Source organism: Monodelphis domestica, chromosome 5 (genome assembly GCF_027887165.1).
Source record: "Monodelphis domestica isolate mMonDom1 chromosome 5, mMonDom1.pri, whole genome shotgun sequence".
Taxonomy (NCBI): Eukaryota; Metazoa; Chordata; class Mammalia; order Didelphimorphia; family Didelphidae; genus Monodelphis; species Monodelphis domestica.
In genome coordinates this window covers 109038299-109063444 of record NC_077231.1, presented here as the reverse complement: position 1 = coordinate 109063444, position 25146 = coordinate 109038299, and the positions used below count along the sequence as shown (strand labels likewise).

The following is a 25146-nucleotide window of genomic DNA, read 5'->3' as shown; positions in this document are numbered from 1 at the left end:
TTTAGGCAATGGAGAAGGAACCAGCAGATGGAGATATGTTACTAGAGTGGAGGAAATGATTGATGGGATAAACTCATGAAAGAGATAGGAGATGTTGAAGATAAATTTTTCGAGGTTTTGAAATGTTTTGAGGTATTGGTATTGGAAAAGAGAATGCTACTTATTTCTCAGTGGTTGAAGCAGAAGAAGAGATGAGTAAAGGTATAGAGATTTTGTGATTTGAAATAGGTGACCATTTATGATAGCTTATGTTTTCTCCATAAAGTTGGAGGCAAGATCATCTAAAAGATGTTTGGATGACTTTGGGAGCTTGAAGAGAGAGAGAAATCTTTCAGTTACTTCTGGGAAGAGCTTTGATAGTCAAGAAAGAATAAAAATACAGTAAAAACTTTTATTTAAAAGTACACAGAAGACCTGAACAAATGGAAAAACATTAACTGCTCATGGATAGGACGAGCCAATATAATAAAAATGACCATCCTACCCAAACTTATTTATCTATTTAGTGCCATACCCATTGAACTACCAAAATACTTCTTCACTGATTTAGAAAAAACCATAACAAAGTTCATTTGGAAGAACAAAAGATCAAGGATATCCAGGGAAATAATGAAAAAAAACACATACGATGGGGGCCTTGCAGTCCCTGACCTAAAACTATATTACAAAGCAGCAGTCATCAAAACAATTTGGTACTGGCTAAGAAACAGAAAGGAAGATCAGTGGAATAGACTGGGGGAAAGCGACCTCAGCAAGACAGTATACGATAAACCCAAAGATCCCAGCTTTTGGAACAAAAATCCACTATTCGATAAAAACTGCTGGGAAAATTGGAAGACAGTGTGGGAGAGACTAGGAATAGATCAACACCTCACACCCTACACCAAGATAAATTCAAAATGGGTGAGTGACTTAAACATAAAGAAGGAAACCATAAGTAAATTGGGTAAACACAGAATAGTATACATGTCAGACCTTTGGGAGGGGAAAGGCTTTAAAACCAAGCAAGATATAGAAAGAATCACAAAATGTAAAATAAACAATTTTGACTACATCAAACTAAAAAGCTTTTGTACAAACAAAACCAATATAACTAAAATCAGAAGGGAAACAACAAATTGGGAAAAAATCTTCATAGAAACCTCTGACAAAGGTTTAATTACTCATATTTATAATGAGCTAAATCAATTGTACAAAAAATCAAGCCATTCTCCAATTGATAAATGGGCAAGGGAAATGGATAGGCAGTTCTCAGATAAAGAAATCAAAACTATTAACAAGCACATGAAGAAGTGCTCTACATCTCTTATAATCAGAGAGATGCAAATCAAAACAACTCTGAGGTATCACCTCACACCTAGCAGATTGGCTAACATTACAGCAAAGGAAAGTAATGAATGCTGGAGGGGATGTGGCAAAGTAGGGACACTAATTCATTGCTGGTGGAGTTGTGAATTGATCCAACCATTCTGGAGGGCAATTTGGAACTATGCCCAAAGGGCGACAAAAGAATATCTACCCTTTGACCCAGCCATAGCACTGCTGGGTCTGTACCCCAAAGAGATAATGGACACAAAGACTTGTACAAAAATATTCATAGCTGCGCTCTTTGTGGTGGCCCAAAACTGGAAAACGAGGGGATGCCCATCAATTGGGGAATGGCTGAACAAACTGTGGTATATGTTGGTGATGGAGTACTATTGTGCTAAAAGGAATAATAAAGTGGAGAAGTTCCATGGAGACTGGAACAACCTCCAGGAAGTGATGCAGAGCGAGAGGAGCAGAACCAGGAGAACATTGTACACAGAGACTAATACACTGTGGTATAATCGAACGTAATGGACTTCTCCATTAGTGGCGGTGTAATGTCCCTGAACAACTTGCAGGGATCCAGGAGAAAAAAACACCATTCATAAGCAAAGGATAAACTATGGGAGTGGAAACACCGAGAAAAAGCAACTGCCTGAATACAGAGGTTGAGGGGACATGACAGAGGATAGACTCTAAATGAACACTCTAATGCAAATACTATCAACAAAGCAATGGGTTCAAATCAAGAAAACATCTAATGCCCAGTGGACTTACGCGTCGGCTATGGGGGGTGGGGGGGAGGAAAAGAAAATGATCTATGTCTTTAACGAATAATGCTTGGAAATGATCAAATAAAATATATTTTTTAAAAAAAAAGTACACAGAAGAAAAACCAAAGTTCATAAGAGGGCACAAACAGGTCAATTTTGTTACTACCTTGTAAATTAATATGAATTTGTATTAGCAATTAGTATTGAATGATGAAAGAATAAAAGGACAGAGGTTTCAATGTACATAGTTAAACTGGTCACCCTTAAGGGCAAGATAAAATATGGGTGATAGATTGGAACAATGTGATGGATCAAGAAGCTATAGTAAGGATAAAGAAGAGGCTTAGAAGTGATTCAGAAGGAGAGGTGGAAGAACTGGTAATAATTTCAGAATTCAAGGTGACAGTTTTGGGTGATAGTTAGATTTAACATATAAATACCTCTGGATTGCTGAAGTAGAGTGATGATAGAAATGGAAGTCATAAGAAGGGAGGTTGAGGAAATAGAAAGGCTAGTGTGTTGAATCATCAGTATTAATATTGTATTTTTTAAAATATTTAATATTGTATTTTAAAAGGTGAAGCCAGTAAAAAAAAAAAGGTGAAGCCAGAGATGAAGATGAAGATGATAAGCCAAATACAGCTTGAGAATACTTGAAAAAGAATGGAGAAGGACCTAGAAGTGAATAGATGACTTCCCCAAGAATCTTTTTCTTTTTTTTTTTTAAACCCTTACCTTCTGTCTTGGAGTCAATACTGTGTATTGGCTCCAAGGCAGAAGAGTGGTAAGGGCTAGGCAATGGGGGTCAAGTGACTTGCCCAGGGTCACACAGCTAGGAAGTGGCTGAGGCCAGATTTGAACCTAGGACCTCCCATCTCTAGGCCTGGTTCTCAATCCACTGAGCTACCCAGCTGCCCCCCTTCCCCAAGAATCTTGACAGTCAGGTGTTACTGATAAAATATGAATTTCATGAGAGGAAAAGTTGCTGAGTAAGAGTAGAAGAGACAGCATCTGGATGTGATGATAGGAAGCAAAGACTATGTGTGTGATTTCTTTTGGTCCTGTACTATGAGTATATAGTATAGAATAGTATAGATGTCTAGTACTGGAGATTGGCATTGCTTGACATTTCAAGAGAGAGTCTTGTTTATTTTAGCCCCCAAAAATGGAAGTAGTGATAGCAAGAGGTTTAGGATGAAGTAGATTTTGTTAATAAAGTATAGCTAATAGAATGACCTCCAGGAATTGATTCAGAGCGAAAGGAGCAGAACCAGAACATTGTACACAGAGACTAATACGCTGTAGCACAATCAAATGTAATGGACTTCTCTACTAGCAGCAATGCAATGATCCAGGACAATTCTGTGGAACTTATGAGAAAGATGCTCTCCACATCCAGAGGAAGAACTGAGGGAACAAAAATACAGAAGAAAAATATATGGCTGATCACATGGTTTGATGGGGATATGATTAGGGTTTTGATGTTAAAAGATAACTCTACTGCATATATGAATAATGTGGAAAAGTTTTGAATAATGATACATGTTGTAAACCTCAAAATTTCTTAGACTTATAAATGTTGGAAATTTCACCATTGGGAAATTTCATACTTGAAAAAATTTCCTATTGATAGTGGGTCTTGACTATTGGAATGTGAACTCCATTGGCATGGGAGGTTCCTTCTCCTCCCTTCTTAAGATTACTTTAGGACAGAAACCTTTTGCTGAACAATGGAAAGGACTTTGACCTATGCTTAAGCATAGAACAGGAATTTCTTTGAGTCATGATTAATTTTAGTAATACAGTGGAGATACTTGGATTCCAATCTCTACCCTACTCAGGTTAACAGGATTTAGAAAGGGCTGTAGCAAAGGATCAAAGATTTAATTATTTGAAAATATGAACTTCAACAGACATGTGCAAAGCCAGAGACCTCTGGGCGGTCCTGGGTTAAGCTAGAGCTTCCATTGGCACAGGGAAATTGATGGACAGGTGATTGGTAGATGTGAGGACTGAGGGGAGGAAACTTGGATGGTTTCCTTAAGGATAGGGGGGTCTGGAGACTGGAGGGGGTTGAGGAGTTTGTCGAAGTGGTTGCGGTGTGCTCTGAGAAGCTTGCGCTGAAGGAAGCTGAAGGTGGGGGCCCCCCGGAGACTGTTTCTCCATTTTTGGTCACGTGAGTAATAGGGACTGATCTCCTTTCATTGCCCCAGCTATCTAAGGGCTTGGGTCTTTTGGCCCAGCCTAAACAGTAGGGGTATTTAAGCCCTATTCCCTTCTCTCCCCTTTCTCTCTCCCTCTATCTCTCTATCTCTAATTCCTTTCTTCCTCCTGTTTGTAATTAAAACTCCATAAAAGGTTGACGGCTGACTTGAGTTTTCATTAAGGAATTACATAGCTGAATTCCTTGGCGACCTTAAATTAATATATATCAATCTTTTAAAAGTGATTTCCTTGTCACAATGTATAACCCAGTGGAATTGCTTGTCAGCTGGGGGGGGGGAGGGAAAGGGAGGAATCATGTAATCATGGAAAAATATTCTAAATAAAATTTTAAAAATAAATAAAATAGGGGGCAGCTGGGTAGCTCAGTGTGTTGAGAGCTAGGCCTAGAGACGGGAGGTCCTAGGTTCAAATCTGACCCCAGACACTTCCCAGCTGTGTGACCCTGGGCAAGTCACTTGACCCCCATTGCCTAGCCCTTACCACACTTCTGCCTTGGAGCCAATACACAGTATTGACTCCAAGATGGAAGGTAAGGGTTAAAAAAATAAATAAATAAAATATAGCTAAGCTTGATAGGTATGAAAATGAGGGAAGAAAGGCACCAATGGAGAAGGGAGTTTACATCTTGGCAGAACATGACTCTGAATGACAGGATTTAAGACATAGAAGTTTCTGAATGTTACACTTTCATTTTCCCTCTCCATCAGAAATATCTGGGACAAAGGGATCTCAAGTCAATTTTCTTTTTACTTAATTTCCTTTAATTCCCACTAGGCTTTACCTTCCTCAGTAGGCCCAAATACTTTCAACAAAGGGTCTTTATAACAGACCCAAATGGACTTGATTTTTCAACAAAGGTCTTGAATTTTTGCATATTGTTTTTTGATGCCTATTGTTTATCTTTCTTCTGCTGTGTCTTTCTCTTTATATGTATGTTGAGCTTTTTGATTTATTTCAGGGGTCCAGCTATCTGCATCTTTACAACCTTTGAACCAAGAGCTTCTTTTGAAAATTAAGACTGAAATTGAAGAAGAGCTGAGATCTCTGAATGAAGATATTTCTGAAGGTTTGTTCATCTTATTCTAGCTATACTTCATTCTGGTTTTAAAAAAAAATTACTTGATAATTTGTTTTAGTTTATTTTAAAAATAATATATGCTCACATAAAATAGTAAACATTTCATTGGAAGGGCTTTCTTTTTCTTCTGTTTCTTTTCATATATCCTGAACCACTGGTCCTCAACGTTTATAGAAGGTAACATGTTACCTACTCGTACAAGAATCTCTCTTCTGCATGCCTAACAAATCTTTACTTGAAGACTTCTTATCACAAATTCATTGAACAGAGTTCTCTCTGTTTGAATTTATTAAAGATGTGTATATCATCACATATTCATAAGAAATTTCCTTGTGAAAGTACATCTTTATGGTAGTTTTAGCAAATTACATGCCTTTCTGTAACCAGTAAATAAGTTAAATTGAACAAAATTTTTAAAAGCCAGTAGAATCCTGCATTTTTACAAACCCTTTTGAAATAGAATCCTAATCATATTAAATGACCTGTGAATAATTGTTTCTGGTAGTATTAAGTTATAAATTGAATCACTATTTAATGTTAATTATAAAAATCATAGAATTTGAGAAGTAGCTATCTAACCCAGCTTATACATGAATGAATCCCCACTATAACAATGCCTGGTAAATGGTTGGTTTTACAGTTCTGCTTGAAGACCTCCAAGGAAGGAAAACCCATTCTCTCTCAAGGCAAGCCATTTCACTTTTGGATAGCTCTAGTTGTTAGGACGTTTTTTTTCTGACATCAAGTTGAAATTATCTTCTTTGCAACTCCCATCCATTGCTAGTTCTACTTTTTTTTCCAGCTCTTGGTAGTTTGATCTACAATTATTATCTGGTGGGTTTTTTTTTTAGATTTTTAATGCAAACAAAAAATCTGAATTCTTAACATGCTATCTGGAAGTGATCATTAATAAAAATTAAGATTAATGTAGCTTTAACTTTCTAGACATTAATTTTTAATTTATAAAATAATTAAGTACCTACTATGTGTAAGGCACAGCAGGGCTCTGAGGATGCAAAGATAAAAGTGAAAAACAAGTCCAACTCTCAAGAAGCTTCCATTCTACTTGGAAATAAAACATATGGGAAGACAAGTAAATATAAAATAATTGGAAGAGAAATCTCTAAAAATTAGGAGGCTTAGGAAAAGTTTTCTTTAGGATGTTGGCATCAGACCTGAACCTTTAATGGAAACTGATTTCCAGTGATGTGGGCAGCCTAGGTAAAGGAGTGCAAAAGCAAGTATCAGTTTGTCCAGACCTCATTTTTTATAGCCTCAATTTATGGAAAGAAGAAAAGAAAAAGCCTAGATATATAATCCACTAACTGGATTAGCCCATAATCAGAAGTCCAGTGTAACTGGAAGAAAGTGGTTTTGAACTGCAGTTGTACAGGTGGCAAATAATAACAACAATATCTCCTACTTATGTAGCACTTTCTGATTATAAAATATTTTCTTTAGAAGGCACAGTTATGATCTCTATTTTACACATGAACTATAATATTCAGAGAGGATCCCTTTTTTACTTGAACTAAAACAAAACAAAACAACACAAAACTTTCTTATCTGAGGTTACAAAGGAGTGGGGATTCCCAGGATGCTAAATCAGGCTCTCCTCCTATCTCTTATGACTATTCAGGATCAAGCCTAAAATTAATACTATGAGAAAAACAAAATGAAACTGAAGATAAGATATAACAGAGCCAAGAGTTATCTGTAAAATAAAACCACACATTGTCTTTGCTATGAAGATACAGAAGCATTTAATATGTCTTAAAGAATACAGACAAGTATTACTACAGTACAGCCTTCTTGTCTATTCTTCTTAAGCCAAGGCATTTCATTGACCTCTCCCTGATAATTAAGCTATTATCAATATCTTTATCATTCCATTATCTTAAACAACTTCAATGTTATCTGTTTTTTTTTTTATTTTGCCACACCTAATGATATGTTATTAGGGGTAGACTTGCATAATATATGTACCTGTAGATGTCATTTAAGTTGGGTTTTTCTTTTGATCTGATTCTTCAGCTTTCACCAGCACAGGCTTTGACTGCCACACGTCTCCAGTATTCAGTCCTGTTAATCCAGAGAGCTCAATAGAAGACTGCTTGGCCCATCTTGGACAGAAGGTGTCACTGGAACTGAAAGAACACATGCAAGAAGCATTGCAGACTCTGCTCAGCCAGTGAGTCACCATTGCCAAGTCCGAGTATGCTTCCCCTCAGTGTCCTCATCCTTCTCTTAAAAATGGAAGGACTGAGACTTTGTTTTTATGAGAACCTGTATCATTTATTTTCTCCCCCTTAACACTTAAAAAAAAAATCTTCCCCAGATATCATATGCCCTTTGTGTTCAGCTAATAGGCATTATTTCAGATGTTTTAGCATAGACACAGTACCTTCTTATTTATTCTGTCAAGAATAACAAATGCATTTCTTGGGTGGTTAAGAACAGCTCATTTCATTGTCTTGATCTCCCATTCCCACTACTGCACAGGCTCATACCTAAATGCTAAGGTTTGGATATTGCATTGTAAGATAAGGTTATATCATCTCCATTTTAGGGATTCCAAGTACTGCCAACTTGGAATTATACATCAGCCCATGGAACTATTTTCCCATTTTTTTAAACTTTAGCTCTCTCTCAATCGTGTTTCTGGTGTTAAGACTAGAGACAAATAGGAAGTAATAGTGAAGGTATATTTAAATAGATCCAAACTATTTGCTGTAAATCTTCATTTAAATTGACATGAATTTGAAATATTATTTGACTGACACATACACTTTTGAAAGCAGATGAGAATACCAGTTTACAGAATACAGCTTCTGTTCCAAGATCCACAATTTAGGTGCTCAGTTAATGTGGTAGAAAGTTCTTGAATTCAAGTGGACAAAGTCTATTATTTCTTAAATGCTGTAGTTGGGGTTATAGATGAACTTAATTCATTTTCTCTGCATTTTGAGTAACTGAATCTTGGATAATACTAGATTTGAGTAAGTCAGGATTTTATGTATCATTCTGTATTATGGGAGTTTTAAAAACTCATTTTGGGTTTTTTTGAATCCTATTCTGTGGAAAGAACAAGAAGTACAAATAAATATAGGGGTTGGGGGAAAAGACATTTGAATGGAGAATATGGGATAGAAGAATAAGTGAAAAACAAAAGACAAAGATTCTTTATTTTGAATTTTTACTTTATGGCCTTGTGAATAACTTAATTTCTCTTAGTTTCCATTTCTCTCAGATCCAACTGATATGTTAGGAGCAAGAATTGAATAGTGATTTTTAACATGTCTTGAGTTCCACAAAGAGAAATATTTTCTAGGCAACATAGTCTTAATTTCTCCCCTGGTCTGTTAGTAATCTATTTATATATTTTTAATCTCCCTCCTAAATAAATGGCCATTTCCTCCCTTATCTTTTTTTTTCCCTCAGAGTCCTAGATGTTATGATATATTTTGAAATTTGTACCTCTTGTTAAAGATTACAATTCACATTCCTTCACAAATGTGATTTCCCCCCCCCCCCACTTTGAAAGATAGTTTTGGATGGAGGAGATATAATAATAGTTCCTTATGTATAATTGACTTGCAATGAATGGGGCAGGGTTAAGTATTTGCTAATAATTCATAACCTTGCAGCCTCTTAAGAGTTGCCTTTTTATTTGTTTACCAGAATTTTTTTAATAGTTTATTCAGAATCAAGACTAAAACCAAAGTCTAAAGATTGTTTTTTCTTTTCAACCACCTCTTTTATAGAAAAGTTATGATTTATTTTCTGACTGTGATTATTTCAAAAGCTAATCAAATTTGTGTTATAATATCTTAGCAAGTCATAATACAAAAAACTTTATCTACATACACTTCCAACTGTGGATTTTTTTTGGGGGGGGCACTTTTAATTAATAGATTAAAATTTATTTTTGTCATGCAAAACACTTCCATATTGGTCATCTTTGTAAGAGCAAAGTCAAACATAACCAAAACCCTAAAATAAAACCAAAAATACTTAGATGTGAAAGACAACTCCAACAGTTCTTTCTCAGGAGGTGGACACCATTCCTCATCATGTCTCAGATCATTGTGTTGCTGAGAGTCGCCAAGTTTTCACAGATAACCTTCCTCTGTGGTGTTTTTAAGTTGAATATAGTACCTTATCCTCAGAACTGCTTTAAGTAAGAGTAAGAAACTAATTCTGGACTTTTTAGAAGAGCCTCGTCAACAGTTTTATTTAGAGATGGCCAGTGAACTTCTTTGGCTTGGCTATGCATTAGGTTTCTTTTGAATATTTCACTCAGCTGTCATCTTCCAAATGTCCATATTGTGTAGGTGTAATTAGCATGAGTCCAAACTAAATGTGATATGATTGCTAAAGTTTGCCTAGGAACAGTTGTACTTGTTTAAATCAAATTAAATTCCAACATGGACTATAAAGAACTGTCTTCCATAGTTTTCATATTTAGATGATTAGGCTCTTTCCTGAAATTAGAAATATTATTTACAAATCTATAATTCCATATATAGGTATAATTTTTGCATATGTGGTTTTTAAAAGTTACACATATTTTTAGCCTTCCAAAGCATATGTCAGTGGTGTGTTGGATTTTATAGGTCTATACCCAACATTCTATAAAGACACTTTTAAAAAATAATGTTTTGAAATCATATTCAACTAAATGCTCCCTTAACCCAGCTTTTTCAGAGATTGTCCCAAACCTCCTATAACACAGATACTATTTTGCTATAGGTTAAATTATGTTCCCTGAGAGGATCCATCTTTTAATTTTCTGTCACTTCCTTTTACTCTTAAAGTAGCTGGGGGAGGTAAGAGCTAGTGAATATGTAAGAAAATAATATCCCAGAGGGAAAGTAAGTTTTACGAAATTTACCCCCTCTTCCTTGGACTCTCCTTTTTCTTTTTAGCAGCATAAATTTGGTGATTTAGAATCAAAAGAAATTAGAGCAGAAAAGAAATTTAGAGATCATCAAACCCATTTCTTTGATGAAGCCCAGAGAAGTTTAGTGACTTGCTTAAGGTCAGATATCAATAATTAGTAAAAATCAGAGCTTGAAACTGACCTAAGCATCCAGAATTCCAGTTCATTGGGCTTTCTACTATACTGAATTGCTTTCTGGGACCATTAGTGGATGAGAAAGTTATTTTAAGAAGAGATTCAAGTCCTAAAAAAATGAGTACTTTTATCATCTATTATATAGGTTTAAACCTTGTCAGTTTAAAATACAATTATTTTCATGTAGTGAATTGCTGTTCTCATATTTTAAAATGATACCAAGTAGATGAGGAAACCAAGGCACAGAATTTAAAACTTGGAGCAAATTAATAAGTGACCTAATTTATCATTTATTTTTACTACCCAATTATTTGAATAGTAAGTCTAGTACTCTAATTATTAGAGAAAAAAATAAGAAAAAGTTCTTTCCAGACTTTAAAGAATTAGTATTCTGGAATTTTGATATACAAATATGATCTACTCCTTTAAACATGAAAAATCTTACCAGTTGATATAAACATCAGTTATATTGTGGTTCGTTTTTAGAACTGTGCTGAATGACAGTTTTTTGGTTTTCCTTTATCCCATTATTCTTTGGTCCTATAATGAACCAGATTGTGATACAAAGGTTATATTAGGTTAATTCAGAAAACTTAAAAAATATTTAACAATAGCTACAAATTTAACTGGACATAAATTGTTCTGGAAAATTGACTATGTAATTCAAAATATTTTATATTAACTTAGTGTTCTAAGAATGGTGGAAGCTATCAGTGTGAAGTTATGCTTTTCCTTGATTATTATTATTATTATTTTAAGGGCCCAAATAGAGTATTAGTCTAATGGTAGAGAGGGTGAATCGTGTTTCATGTGTTTGTATTTGTATAGTCATCGCAACATTTATTAGTTTTCCTTCTTTGACTCAGACTTTTAAAAAAAATTTCTACAGGCCAGTGAGCTATCAGGCATTTCGGGAATGTACACAGGACACTGCAGCTCTTGCCAGCGGCTGGAATAAGGTACTATACAAATTATTGTGTGTGTTTAAAGGTTTTTTAACATGTTGATATTATATATTATATAGTTCTCAGCATTAACAGATTTCTTATAGCTTAGTACTTATAGAAAAATCAAGGCTGGCCTTATAGGCAGGCAGCCCTGTATATAGGGTATGATTGTAAAGCCCCCATATTTTTTTCCCCCACCCTTACCTTCCATCTTAGAATCAATACTATGTATTGGTCCTAAGGAAGAAGAGTAGTTAAGTGTGATTAAGTGTCTTGCCCAGGGTCACACAGCTAGGAAGTATCTGAGGCCAGATTTGAAACCAGGACTTCCCATCTCCAATCTTTTATTAAAAGAGGGTTTCTAACCACACTCCTCTTGTGGTTGACCTGAAATTTCTACCACTAGGTTCACTCACTTGGATTAAGCAGGCAACATTTTCTCCAAAATTTACAATCATTTATATATTACATGGATGGGGAAATCAGGCCTCAGTAGATGGATTGCCTTCTCTTTTACTATCATTCTACACTTGTTGTTGTTCAATCATATTTGACTTTTTGTGACCCCATTTGAGTTTTTTTTTTTTTTTGGTATAAATACTGGAGTGATTTGTCATTTCCTTCTCCAGCTCATTTTATAGATGAGGAAACTGAGGGAAACAGGGTCAATTGACTTACCCAGGGTCACAAGCTGGTAAGTATCTGAGACCAGATTTGAAGTCAGGAAGCAGAGTCTTTCTGACTCCAGGCCTGTCACTCTATCCACTCTATCATCTCACTGCCCAACATTGCATACTAGTTTTATCATAATTTTTCATTATTATCACAAATACCTAAAGCACTGAATTTCATAAGATTTGTTGAAGAGGAAAAGATGGTGGGAGAATTGCCACTGAGATAAGCCAGAGAGGGCAGTCTCTGGTGATTGCCAGAGATACCCATACAGTGGGCATCTGAGTGAAGAGAAGTTACAGAAAAAAGGAGAGCTTTGAAGATTTGTTTAATAAAAGTTGCTGTGCTATATATAGGAAAATTAGTATAATAGGTAATAATACAGTTTTTGGTTATCACCATGTAGATTACATCCAATAACAGTAATTCTCTAAAAATCCCCTTCTACCCTAGAACCTTTTTTTGCTTTAGGCTAAATTATATCCCCTGAATAGTAATAGTTTACATTTATATAGTTCTAATTAACACTTGAGAGTGAGCATACATATCATTGATGGTTTCAGTTTTCCCATTTTCTTAAGGTAATACTTAGAAAATTAGGATGTTTGGAATGGGGAAAGAAGGTAGTGACTAAAGAATTGATTTAGGAGTCAGAAGACCTGGGTTCATGTCCTGCCCCTAACATAGGCATACCTCCAAGATGTGGGTTCAGTTCCAGACCACCACAGTAAAGCAAATATTATAATAAAGTGAGTTACATGAATTTTTTGGTTTCCCAGTGCATATAAAATTGTTTATACAATGCTGTAGTCTATTAAGTGCAATAGTATTATGTCTAAAAAACAGTGTTTTAAAAAACTAAAAAATATTGCTAAAAATAATGCTAACTAGCACCAAGCCCCTCAGCAAGTCATATCTTTTTTTCTGGTGGAGGATCTTGCCCTGATGTTGATGGCTGCTGGCTTATCAGGGCAGTGGTTGCTAAAAGTTGGGCTTATACTGGCAATTTTTAAAATAAGACAGCATTGATGTCTATCATTTCTATGTACTCTTCCTTTCACTTGAACACCTGCAGGCCATTGCAGGGTTATTAATTGGCCTAATTTCAATATTGTTGTGTCTCAGTCAATAGGGAGGCCAAAGAAGAGAGGAAGAGAGATGGGTTGATGGAATAATTAGAACAAACATTTATCAGCTAAGTTTGCTGGCTTATATGGGCTTGGGGGTTCATGGGTCTCCCAAAACAATTATAACAGTAACATCAAAGATTACTGATCACCATGACAGATATAATAATAATGAAAAAGATTGAAATATTGTGAGAATTACCAAATTGTATCACAGACATGATGTGAGCATGCACTGTTAGACCACAAATCTTCATTTTATTAAAAAACGCATTATCTGTGAAGCATAATAAAATGAGGTATACCTGTAATAACTTTGTGATCTTCAAATCATTAACCTTGCAGTGTCCCAGGGCACTAAGTTTTATCTGATATAAGGAGTTTCCTCACTAAGATTGCTCTACACTAATAAAATCATAGGTCTAGACCAAAAAATAATTTATACTTACTTAGTGTATTAAGGTTATAAGGCATACCTCATTAGACTCTCTCACTCTCCTTGTGTGGTAGATGAAGACACTGAGATTCGGCTTCATAAGTTTAAGTGACTTGCAAGAGTTGGGACTGAAATGCAGGTCTTCTGGTTCTAAATCACTCAGTGTTTTAATTGCTTTTATATATAAGTTTTCTAAAGCGATATTTTAGTTCCCCAGCCCCATCATTATTTCATTCTCTGTTAGATATTATACATAAATGGATTTTGTTGTGTTATATGCCCGCTTTTGCTTCCATTGAGTTCTTTTGAAAAAGGAAAATACTATCATATGTGAATATTTAGGATAGATTTTATAACTTTTATAATTATAAAGGTATGTGATAAGATTAATTCCATGAAAGTCCTCCACTAATGTTGCCACCTAATCATAGTTTAGAGGTGATTCTACATTCTGAAAGTGCAAACTTTGACAGGTACTGTCAAAATGAAGAGATTTCAGGTATATTACCAGCAACAGATTTTTGTTTGACCAGGTTGAGTACAAGATTGATGAGGTTTTTTTTTGGCCATTTGCTAAGTCATGGAGAAGTAGAGATCTCTATGAATGCAAGGAGCAGTCACATTGATGGAACTATGGACTCTTGAAGTATTAAAATAAAATTGACTTGTTTTATATTTAAACTACTTGGTAATTAGGTAAGTTGATGAACAAAAATTTAGGTACTAATATCACAAACTTTCAAGCCTTTGTATTCTCTTCTTATTAATCTTGCTCTTTGACTATAGTCTAGTTAGCCTATACTTCTGCTCTGGTCATTCCTTTTTGGGAGTGACCTCAACTATTGATTTCCATCCCTTTATCACTTCCCTATGGCTCTCCACTTTTCCCTGTTTTTCTCTTCTTCATTGTCTCTCTCTCACCTTCACTGTAGTTATCATTTTACAAAGCTAACTGGCTTTGAGGTAGTATCTGAAGGAAAGTCCTAAAGGTGAAGACTAGTAGATACTGTGTCCACTGATAACTACTGGATTATTTTTTTGTTTGTAGAGATTTCAGTTAGAGCAGACCAGACCAAGGCTTGACAGAGAGAGATCAGTCTGACAGCACCTCTCTTGACTTTAGCCTGGGATTTGTGAAGCAGAGTGGTATCTTAGATAGACTTCTCAATTTAGCATTAGAGAATCTTAGGTCATATTGGAGTTCTGCGTTCAACAATAGGGAGGGGGCAGTTGGGTGGCTCAGTGGATAAAGAGCCAGGCCTAGAGACAAAAGAACCTGGGCTGAAATCTGGCCTCGGACACTTCCTGGCTGTGTGACCCTGGGCCTAGCCCTTCCCACTCTTCTGCCTTGGAACTAATACACAGTATTGATTCTAAGATGGAAGGTAAGGGTTTAAAACAATAATAATAACAACAACAAGAAAACAATAGGGAGACATTGGGCTAGTTCCACTTCTAGTTTTCAGTTCCCTGAGAGTTGTTTTGTTTTTCATTTCTCATATGAGAGATTTGGAGCATTTTTCATATAGTTGTAGATAGCTTGCATTTCTTCTTTTATAGGCTACCTGCTGTATCCTTTGACCATTCATTAGAAAATGATCCTTTTTCTTATATTTTTGTAATTTGAAAAAAATTTTAGATGGCCAGATATAGTGTCTTTCTGTTATCACTGCATGTCATTCCTATCTCTTGCAGTTCTAGCTTCACTTTCCATTGTCTGACTTATGGAATATGTTAATAAGTAAATCCTAATTTGGGGCCTATTCCTTTTAAGCTACTTCCATCTTCTGTCAGTTATATAGCTGTATTCTGGGTTCCCTTTTCTGGTTCTGCATTGTGGACCCCTTAGCCATCTTCCTTTAGCCACATAGCCGAGAGAATAGAGAGCCTACTTCTAGAACCCCCTCTTTTATTCCTTCCCTTTTACCCCCAGATCAATTTCCCAATCATTTCCAGCTCAGGTGCCTAGGTCACTGCCCCGTGACCCATGTCCCTGGCTCTATTCTCTCGGATCTCAGAGACACAGGTAGGGCCCCAATGTATGATCCTGGGAGGGAGTTCCAGGAAGTAGGCCCTCTCAATTTTCTCAGATGTGTGCAGCTAAAGGAAGGTGATTAAGGGGTTCTTGGGGAGATTGGTCACATGGCAGGATAAAACTAGTTTTTTTCCCACGCTGTTTGCCCTTTCCTGTCTGAATAAATATTAATAAACTATGGAAATTAAGGACCAGAGTTTAAATATTACAGCATTCATTTTGACTTATTCCCCTCCTTTCCTCTCAGCACTGCCTCCCCCACTCCAGAAATTCACTGGATCAGGTAGGGCAGCCATGCTTATTTCTCATTGCCACTTCCTGACTATTCTCTTGGCCACTTCTTGTTGAGGTTCATTGCATCTAGATATATCATCCTATCCAGGTCCTGGTAGCTGTTCTCTATTGCCTTTAAGGTTTTTTTCCTTCTCAAGGAGATCATTATCTGCACCAGTTTTCTTCTGTAAGAGAATCCCAACCCTTAGATGTGGATTCTTCAGATTACATTTTAAATCACTCTTGCTTCCCAGTTCTCCAACCTCCATGATTTACATTCAACCTTAGTCACACATACCATATTAACCCAAATAAAGATGATTTTCCCCCCAATATATACCTTTGAAAGTCGCATTCGCACTATATTGGAGCACTTCCAGCTTGAAACCATAAGATGTGTATTGTGTGCCTCAGCATGCATTTTAGTGCATCTATTTATAATCACTACATCTTAAATGAATTGAGAATTTATGTTAGAATGCAACATTGTTCAAATGTACTGGAAGGGTATTAAGGAGATCACTGAAAATAGATTTAGGCTAAATCTTGGTGGCAATAGATCTAATGCCATTGTTTTTGGTTTTGGTAGCTCTTATGCCAAGGCTCTTGTATTTATGATTTCTGAACATTTACCCATTATTTATTTGATGATGGGTAGAGAAAATAATATTAACCATGTTAAAAAAAGGCTTCTTGAACCAAAACCCAAGTTAATAAAGGAATCCAATGAAGTCATGATGTGAACTTTAAAATCCTTGTGGCCATTCAAAATCACCCTAGACAATATAAAATACTTAGGAATCTATCTGCCGAGACAAACACAGGAACTATATGAACACAACTACAAAACACTTTCCACACAGCTAAAACTAGATCTAAACAATTGGAAAAACATTGATTGCTCATGGGTGGGACGAGCTAACATAATAAAAATGACAATCCTACCCAGATTAATTTACTTATTTAGTGCCATACCCATTGAACTACCAAAAAACTTCTTTACTGAATTAGAAAAAAACATAACTAAGTTCATTTGGAAGAACAAAGGATCAAGGATATCCAGGGAAATCATGAAAAAAAATGCAAAGGAAGGAGGACTTACAGTCCCAGATCTCAAACTCTACTATAAAGCAGTGGTTATCAAAACAATTTGGTCCTGGCTAAGAGACAGAAAGGAGGATCAGTGGAATAGACTTGGTTTAAATGATCTCAGCAAGACAGTTTATGACAAACCCAAAGACCCCAGCTTTTGGGACAAAAATCCATTATTTGATAAAAACTGCTGGGAAAATTGGAAGACAGTGTGGGAGAGATTAGATTTGGATCAACACCTCACACCTTACACCAAGATAAATTCAGAATGGGTGAATGACTTGAACATAAAGAAGGAAACTATAAGTAAATTAGGTGAACACAGAATAGTATACCTGTTAGACCTTTGGGAAGGGAAAGATTTTAAAACCAAGCAAGACTTAGAAAGAGTCACAAAATGTAAAATAAATAATTTTGACTACATCAAATTAAAAAGTTTTTGTACAAACAAAACCAATGTAACTAAAATCAGAAGGGTAGCAACAAATTCAATCTTCATAAACAATCTTCAAAAACAATCTTCATAAAAACCTCTGACAAAGGTTTAATTACTCAAATTTACAAAGAGCTAAATCAATTGTACAAAAAATCAAGCCATTCTCCAATTGATAAATGGGCAAGGGACATGGACAGGCAGTTCTCAGCCAAAGAAATCAAAACTATTAATAAGCACATGAAAAAGTGTTCTACATCTCTTATAATCAGAGAGATGCAAATCAAAACAACTCTGAGGTATCACCTCACACCTAGCAGATTGGCTAACATGACAGCTATGGAAAGTAATGAATGCTGGAGGGGATGTGGCAAAGTAGGGACATTGATTCATTGCTGGTGGAGTTGTGAACTGATCCAACCATTCTGGAGGGCAATTTGGAACTATGCCCAAAGAGCGATAAAAGACTGTCTGCCCTTTGATCCAGCCATAGCACTACTGGGCTTGTACCCCAAAGAGATAATAAGGAAAAAGACTTGTACAAGGATATTCATAGCTGCACTCTTTGTGGTGGCCAAAAATTGGAAAATGAGGGGATGCCCTTCAATTGGGGAATGGCTGAACAAATTGTGGTATCTGTTGGTGATGGAATACTATTGTGCTCAAAGGAATAATAAAGTGGAGGAATTCCATGGAGACTGGAACAACCTCCAGGAAGTGATGCAGAGCGAAAGGAGCAGAACCAGGAAAACATTGTACACAGAGACTGATACATTGTGGTACAATTGAATGGAATGGACTTCTCCATTAGTGTCAATGCAGTGTCCCTGAACAATCTGCAGGGATCTAAAAAATACTATCCACAAGCAGAAGATAAACTGTGGGAGCAAAAATACCGATGAAAAGCAACTGCTTGACTACAGGGGTGGAGGGGATATGACTGAGGAGAGACTCTAAATGAACACTCTAATGCAAATACCAACAACATGGAAATGGGTTTGAATCAAGAACACATGTGATACCCAGTGGACTCATGCGTCGGCTGTGGGAGAGGTGGAAGAAAAGAAAATGATCTTTGTTTCCAATGAATAATGTTTGGAAATGACCAAATAAAAATAAAAAAAATAAAAAAAAAATAAAATCCTTGTGGCTCAGGAGGCAGACAATACAAACAACATTCAAGCTTAGAAGAAGTTCCAGGCAATTTGGAAATGTGCCCAAAGGGCTTTAAAAGACTGCCTGCCCTTTGATCCAGCCATAACACTGCTGGGTTTGTACCCCAAAGAGATAATAAGGAAAAAGACTTGTACAAGGATATTCATAGCTGCGCTCTTTGTGGTGGCAAAAATTGGAAAATGGGGGGATGCCCTTCAATTGGGGAATGGCTGAACAAATTGTGGTATATGTTGATAATGGAATACTATTGTGCTCAAAGGAATAATGAACTGGAGGAATTCCATGTGAACTGTAACGACCTCCAGGAATTGATGCAGAGTGAGAGGAGCAGAATCAGGAGAACATTGTACACAGAGACTGATACACTGTGGTACGATCAAATGTAATGGACTTCTCTACTAGCAGCAATGCAATGATCCAGGACAATTCTGTGGAACTTATGAGAAAGATGCTATCCACACCTAGAGAAAGAACTGTGGGAACAGAAATGCAAAAGAAAAACAACTGCTTGATCACATGGGTCGAGGGGATATGACTGGGGTGTAGACTCTAAATGATCACCCTAATGCAATTATCAATAATATGGAAATAGGTCTTGATCAAGGACACATGTAAAACCCAGTTGAATTGCTCATTGGCTATGGGAGGGGAGTGGGAGGAGAGGAGGGAAAGAACATGAATCATGTAACCATGGAAAAATATTCTAAATTAATCAATTAAATAAATATACCAATTTTTAAAAAAAGTACAGTGTTCCAGAAGCAAATGTAGTGTTTCCTCCTTCTGAAGTACCCTTCAAAATACTTGAGGATTGCACTCTATTCGGTGTCTTATTTATATTCGGGCTAATAGGGTAGATGTGGCAGTTGGAGTCCTAGCCTTGATTTCAGCCTCACCAACAGGTAACCTCTACAATTCCTCTAACTGGTGATCTTCAGAGTGAGACTGTGCACTCCCTAAGGAGTGATGAAGTGAGAAGATGAGTCACCCATCCCTGCTCCATGCCCCACTCCCCAGCCAGTGCTGGAACACTAGTGCCCAGTTTACCTGCATCACTACTACTTTCCCATTCAGCTCCCTTCCAGCCTCTTCTCTCCTGTGCCAGGTGTTAGCTTCTCAGAGAGTTTGTAACTTGAGACCACTTCAGCAACAATGTAGATTACATTGGGAAAACCCTGCATTCTCTCAAGCTGTACTTGGCTTCCTTAAATTTTCAGAGGGGTGGAATAAGTCACTCAAGAGAGGCAGTGATAGGTTGCAACATGGGACTTTTCTCTCTAAAACCATCTCTTTTGAATTTTTATTACTATTGAGACTATCCTCATCCAAGGGGGTTTACAATTTAGTGTCATCCAGAACTTACTCAAGTTCATCCCAGATATTTAATCAGTTGCTAAATCTTGTTTCTACCTCCAAAACATCTCTTGCATTTGCACTCTGTTCTCTTTCTCACTTTGCCATTGTATTTTAGGAACATCTTGCTTGAAATGTTACAATAACCTCCTTTTCTAGGCTTGCCCTAACTTACAATGGCTACTGATAGGTACAAAATGAAACATTGGTAGACCATCTAACATTTAACAAACTGTTGTTTACTTAATTTCATGGAAACTATATTTAACAAAGATATGATTCAGTTGTGTGTAGTTTTCTTGACTGAATTTTCCCAGATCCTTTGCTTTTATCCTTAGGTAACCAAGAAGCTATATCAGTGGTTTCAAGCTATAATCTTTTGGACCAGTTAGTCTCAAAGACAGATTCATTGCTTTTTTTTTTTCTGAACATAAGAAACATTTAAAAAATCATTTTCACTTACAAAATAGAATGTAAAAAAAGGATTGTATGTGAAATTGTATCTTTCATATAGCTTGGTTTTTATAAAATATACATATAATAAACAATTTATTTTCAAGGCTGTCTGTTTCCTTCTTAACTCCCTTCTGTGTGTTTTTATAATTGTTTCCATGTTCCTTTTTTTCTTTTGGCAGCACTCTTGTTAGATTTCTTTTTTCCCCTATCTTTCCCCTACCTTTCCATCTTAGAATCAATAAGCAGTGGGGGTTCAGTGACTTGCCTAGGGTCACACAGTTAGAAAGTAGCTGAGGCTAAATTTGAACTGTTAACTTGGAAATAAATACAGAACTTCCAAGGAGTCAGAAAACCCACTTTTTAATCAGAAATAGAGATGGGGGGAGGGGCATCTGGGTAGCTCAGTGGATTGAGAACCAGGCCTAGAGACGGGAGGTCCTAGGTTCAAATCTGGCCTCAGCCACTTCCTAGCTGTGTGACCCTGGGCAAGTCACTTCACCCCCATTGCCTAGCCCTTCCCACTCTTCTGCCGGAACCAATACACAGTATTGATTCTAAGATGGAAGGTAAGGGTTTAAAAAAAAAATAGAAAAGAAATAGGGATAGGCTCATTAATCTGGGCACCACACTGAGTCACAAATCAAATTCCATACAGAACCAAAGGCTCTGAGACTCTGGGAACCATATCCCTGGGAGAAGACACAGCTCTTAGTGCCAACTCTAAAGAGATACTGGATCTGAGAGTCTTGATACCTTTGGGAAGCCTACAAAGACTTAACTACAAACAGCTGCATAAACCTCCAAACACTCAACAGCTATGACATTAGAAAATGGTCAGCTGTAACAAATTAAAGATAAAGCTCAAACTCAGGAACTGGCTTCCTAAGAAGAAATTTTCAACCAATAGAGAAGCCTTCATAACAAAAAAAATGGTGCTTAACATTTAAATCAAAATAAGTGTGCTTAGTACTGGGGTTTCTCCAAAGTAAAAGGCAAACTGAGTCATCCAAAAATTCACATTGATAGAACCCAAGACCTCCAGTCTCAAAGCCTGGCTCTCAATCCCCTGAGCCCACCCAGAAGCCCTCTCTAGATAACTTTATCTAATTTAAGAAAATCTTTTTCTAAACAAAACCACCCAGTAGTCAAGCCTTAAAAATTACATTTCTTATTTTTTATTAGAAGGTAACAGCATTCTTTATTATAGGTTCTCTGGAGATGTGGTTGATCATGAATTTGATCAACTCTTTAAAAGTTGTTTTTCTTTACAAAGTTGCTTTTCCTATTTTACTTCCCTCTGCATCAATTTATACATCTCAGAATTCTCTAAAATCATCTCTTTTCCCCAATTTTTTTAATGATTAAATTTTTTTTCTTCTGAACAAACATCAAAAAAGAACAGTTATATACATATATATGTATAATATATATAATATATAATATTATATGATATATATAATATATAAGTTATATATATATATGTATAATATAATTCAAAAGAGGATTATAGGGGAAATTCACTCTTCATTTCATACTGCTTGCTATTGTATTAGAGGCTCCTTTAATTAGGTTATTTAAGGTAAAGGAAAGGGCCGGAACATTAACACCAAGAAATAAGGCTAAAGGAGAGACTGAATTCTCACTCCTCCTCCTCCCCCCCCTTCTTGTTCTTCTGTTGGTCTTAATGGCTATTCTGCGTTGGTAAGTTGACAGCCATTTTCAACAGACTAATTTCACTTTAAAACACTGAAAAAAGGGATTTATTTTGAAGGAAGAAAAGGTAGGGAGTTGAGATAGGGTAGAAGGGATTTATGGTTTCCCTAATCTATTATAAATTCACTATAAAGAAAGTAAAGGTTGAATTGTCTTTAAGGGGATATTGTTTTTTTTGTTTGTTTTTTTGGGGGGGGAAGAAAAATTATGTCTTTATTTTATTTTTTTCCCTTTTAAACATTATTTTATTTGGTCATTTTCAAACATTATTCATTGGGGAAAAAAGATCATTTTCTTTTCCTCCCCCCCACTTCCACCACCCCTCCCATAACTGACGCGCAATTCCACTGGGTATCACATGTGTCCTTGATCCAAACCCATTTCCATGTTGTTGGTATTTGCATTAGGGTGTTCATTTAGAGTCTCTCCTCAATCATATCCCCTCAACCCCTGTAGTCAAGCAGTTGCTTTTCCTCGGTGTTTTTACTCCCACAGTTTGTCCTCTGCTTGTGGATAGTGTTTTTTCTCATAGATCTCTGTAGATTGTTTAGGGACATTGCATTGACACTAATAGAGAAGTCCATTAAGTTCAATTGTACCACAGTGTATCAACCTCTGTGTACATTGTTCTCCTGGCTCTGCTCCTTTCGCTCTGCATCACTTCCTGGAGGTTGTTCCAGTCTCCATGGAATTCCTCCACTTTATTATTCCTTTGAGCACAATAGTATTCCATCACCAACATATACCACAATTTGTTCAGCCATTCCCCCATTGAAGGGCATCCCCTCATTTAAGGGGATATTGTTAATGACTTGAAAAGATCCTAAGAGCTATGCCCCAAATCTTTCAAGGAGAAACCAATAGCCAGAAGTTCAGAGTAAATCTTCTCTGTCAGCTTTTTCCTCAGAATCTCAAGGAAGAAGAGAGAAAATCAGTTTTTGTGTCAGCTTATTCAAACTGCCTTCTTCCGGGCCACATTCTTCTTTGGCATCTTCTTGACAGATCTTCAAACTTCTATTCTTGCATTTGCTTGCAAGTCTTTCTGTAGCAGTAATCAGGTCTTCACAAAATTCCCCTTTTACTTTTGCACAGAACACATGTATCAACAGTACTTACCTTTCAATTGAATCGTGAAGAATTCCTAACTGTCTAAGCCTTAACCTATACTATGTTAAAATATTCCACTCTCCCCCAAAATAAAAAAATAATCCTACCCCATCTTCATTATTCTGACTATTTCTATTCTAAGGTTTGGGTGTAGGAAAGTGGTGTAGGTCATAGACATGCAATCCAGAAATATGGTTTTGAACATAATGGTAAACAATGAAAACATTTAAACAGTATTTTGACAATGTAACTTTCTTATATCCTAATGACTATAATTTGTTCTAAGTAAAAGTTTCTATGAACAACTGTTACTAATCTTATTATGAAACTTAACTTATATTAATTATGCCATATATCTGTCCCTAAGTCATCTAAAAATCTGAACTACTTTTCTAAATCTTGCCTTATGTGTTAGTAATTAGAATGTCAGTAATTTACCCTAACATTGTTAGTCTGTTAGTTCATTAGTATTTACAAATGTACATAGTTTTTATCTATACAGATTTTACATATGTACAGTTATAATACAATTTTGTGTGTGATTTCTGTGTAAAATCATGCATATAAGAAAATTTTCTTTGCCTGTTTGAATTTTCCACAGAAATTCACAAGTATATCAATATGAATTTTTGTGTATGTGTTACTATGCAATGTTTTGTATACTTACCCAATCCATGAGACTCCTTTCCACATGTTTTCTTATAATTGTATATATGTGTATGTACCTATATATGAAGTTAACATATATGTTAACTATGTATGACACATTCTTACGTGACCTCATCACCATCAGTTCAAGATTTCAAAGTCTTTCCATGTCTTTGGTGTTGATTATAGAAACTTACGTCTTGGGTTTTTCCTCTGTGCAACATACACATGTCTGTCGTCGCACCTTGATTGAAGTCCTGTGTTCTTTAACATACAGGAACATATATGAGTGTAAGCTTTTCATATGCAAGTATGTAAGATTAATTTTTGTTTGCTTGTGCATGGAAGTAAGTTCGAATTCTTCATCCATGCCTGTCAGTGTTCATGAGTTGATTCTTCATATGTGGAAGTATGCTTTTCCTTATGATAATCCTCATGTGTAGGTGTATGTAGTATGTTGAACTGTATAAAATTTTTTCAGGATGTTGTATGACTTTGAAATATGATATTGTCTTATATTATTTGATGTTTGCTATCACAAGGGGGTTTCATTTTGTGTAGATTGCTTCCTTAAGATGTTCATATTAAGAGATTCTCTTGACTTTTGAATTTTTCTTGAAGATAGAATTTTCTTTTAGCCTATGGGTTTCTGTGTTCTTATTGCTATAGATAGAATGATACGTGATATGATATGTTGTGCAGAAATGTGGCTTCTTAGTCAAATAACTTTCTTTCATTTTCATTGTTGTTGCAAGCAGAGATCATTTTTCATCGGAGCTATAATCCTAATGTGTATGTATGGGGCTATTTCATCATTACTTTTGCAGTGCTTGTTTCTGTTGCAATTTCTACTCTCATGTCTTTTCTTTATGTTATTATATGCAATGCTTTCATATTTGTTCTTCTTGTCTTTTAATTTATAGCTTTCCATTTCTTAGGGACTGTTGTTAAATATTGCTAGGGCTATTGTTACTTTATTCATCTTCATTGCTGGTAATGATAACATAATGTAGTTTTACATTGAAGCATTAAATCATGGATCTTTGCCTTCTTCCTTTATAGATGTAGGACTTACCATTGTAACCACGAAAATGTGGGTTTCAAGACTGTAAATTGCCCAAACTGTAAAGATAATTTTTAGTGTCTTGATTTAAATCAAAAATAAGTGGTCACCATGGGAAAAATTCCCAAATATGAAAATATCCAAGTCTGCTGG

At 36.0% G+C, this 25146-nt stretch overlaps 1 protein-coding gene across 7 annotated transcripts in view; it reads left to right on the top strand.

Annotated features, from left to right (window-relative positions):
* BCL2L13 (BCL2 like 13) overlaps positions 1-25146 on the top strand; it is a 102986-nt gene that overhangs the window by 43924 nt on the left and 33916 nt on the right. For 4 of the 7 annotated variants that reach the window (XM_007503843.3, XM_007503842.3, XM_001373851.4 and 1 more), the window contains 3 exons: positions 5266-5373; positions 7420-7576; positions 11352-11421. In XM_007503843.3, the coding sequence (XP_007503905.1) occupies positions 5266-5373; positions 7420-7576; positions 11352-11421 (335 nt within the window). The other 3 variants (XR_008912169.1, XM_016425986.2, XM_056799078.1) reach the window with 3 other exon arrangements.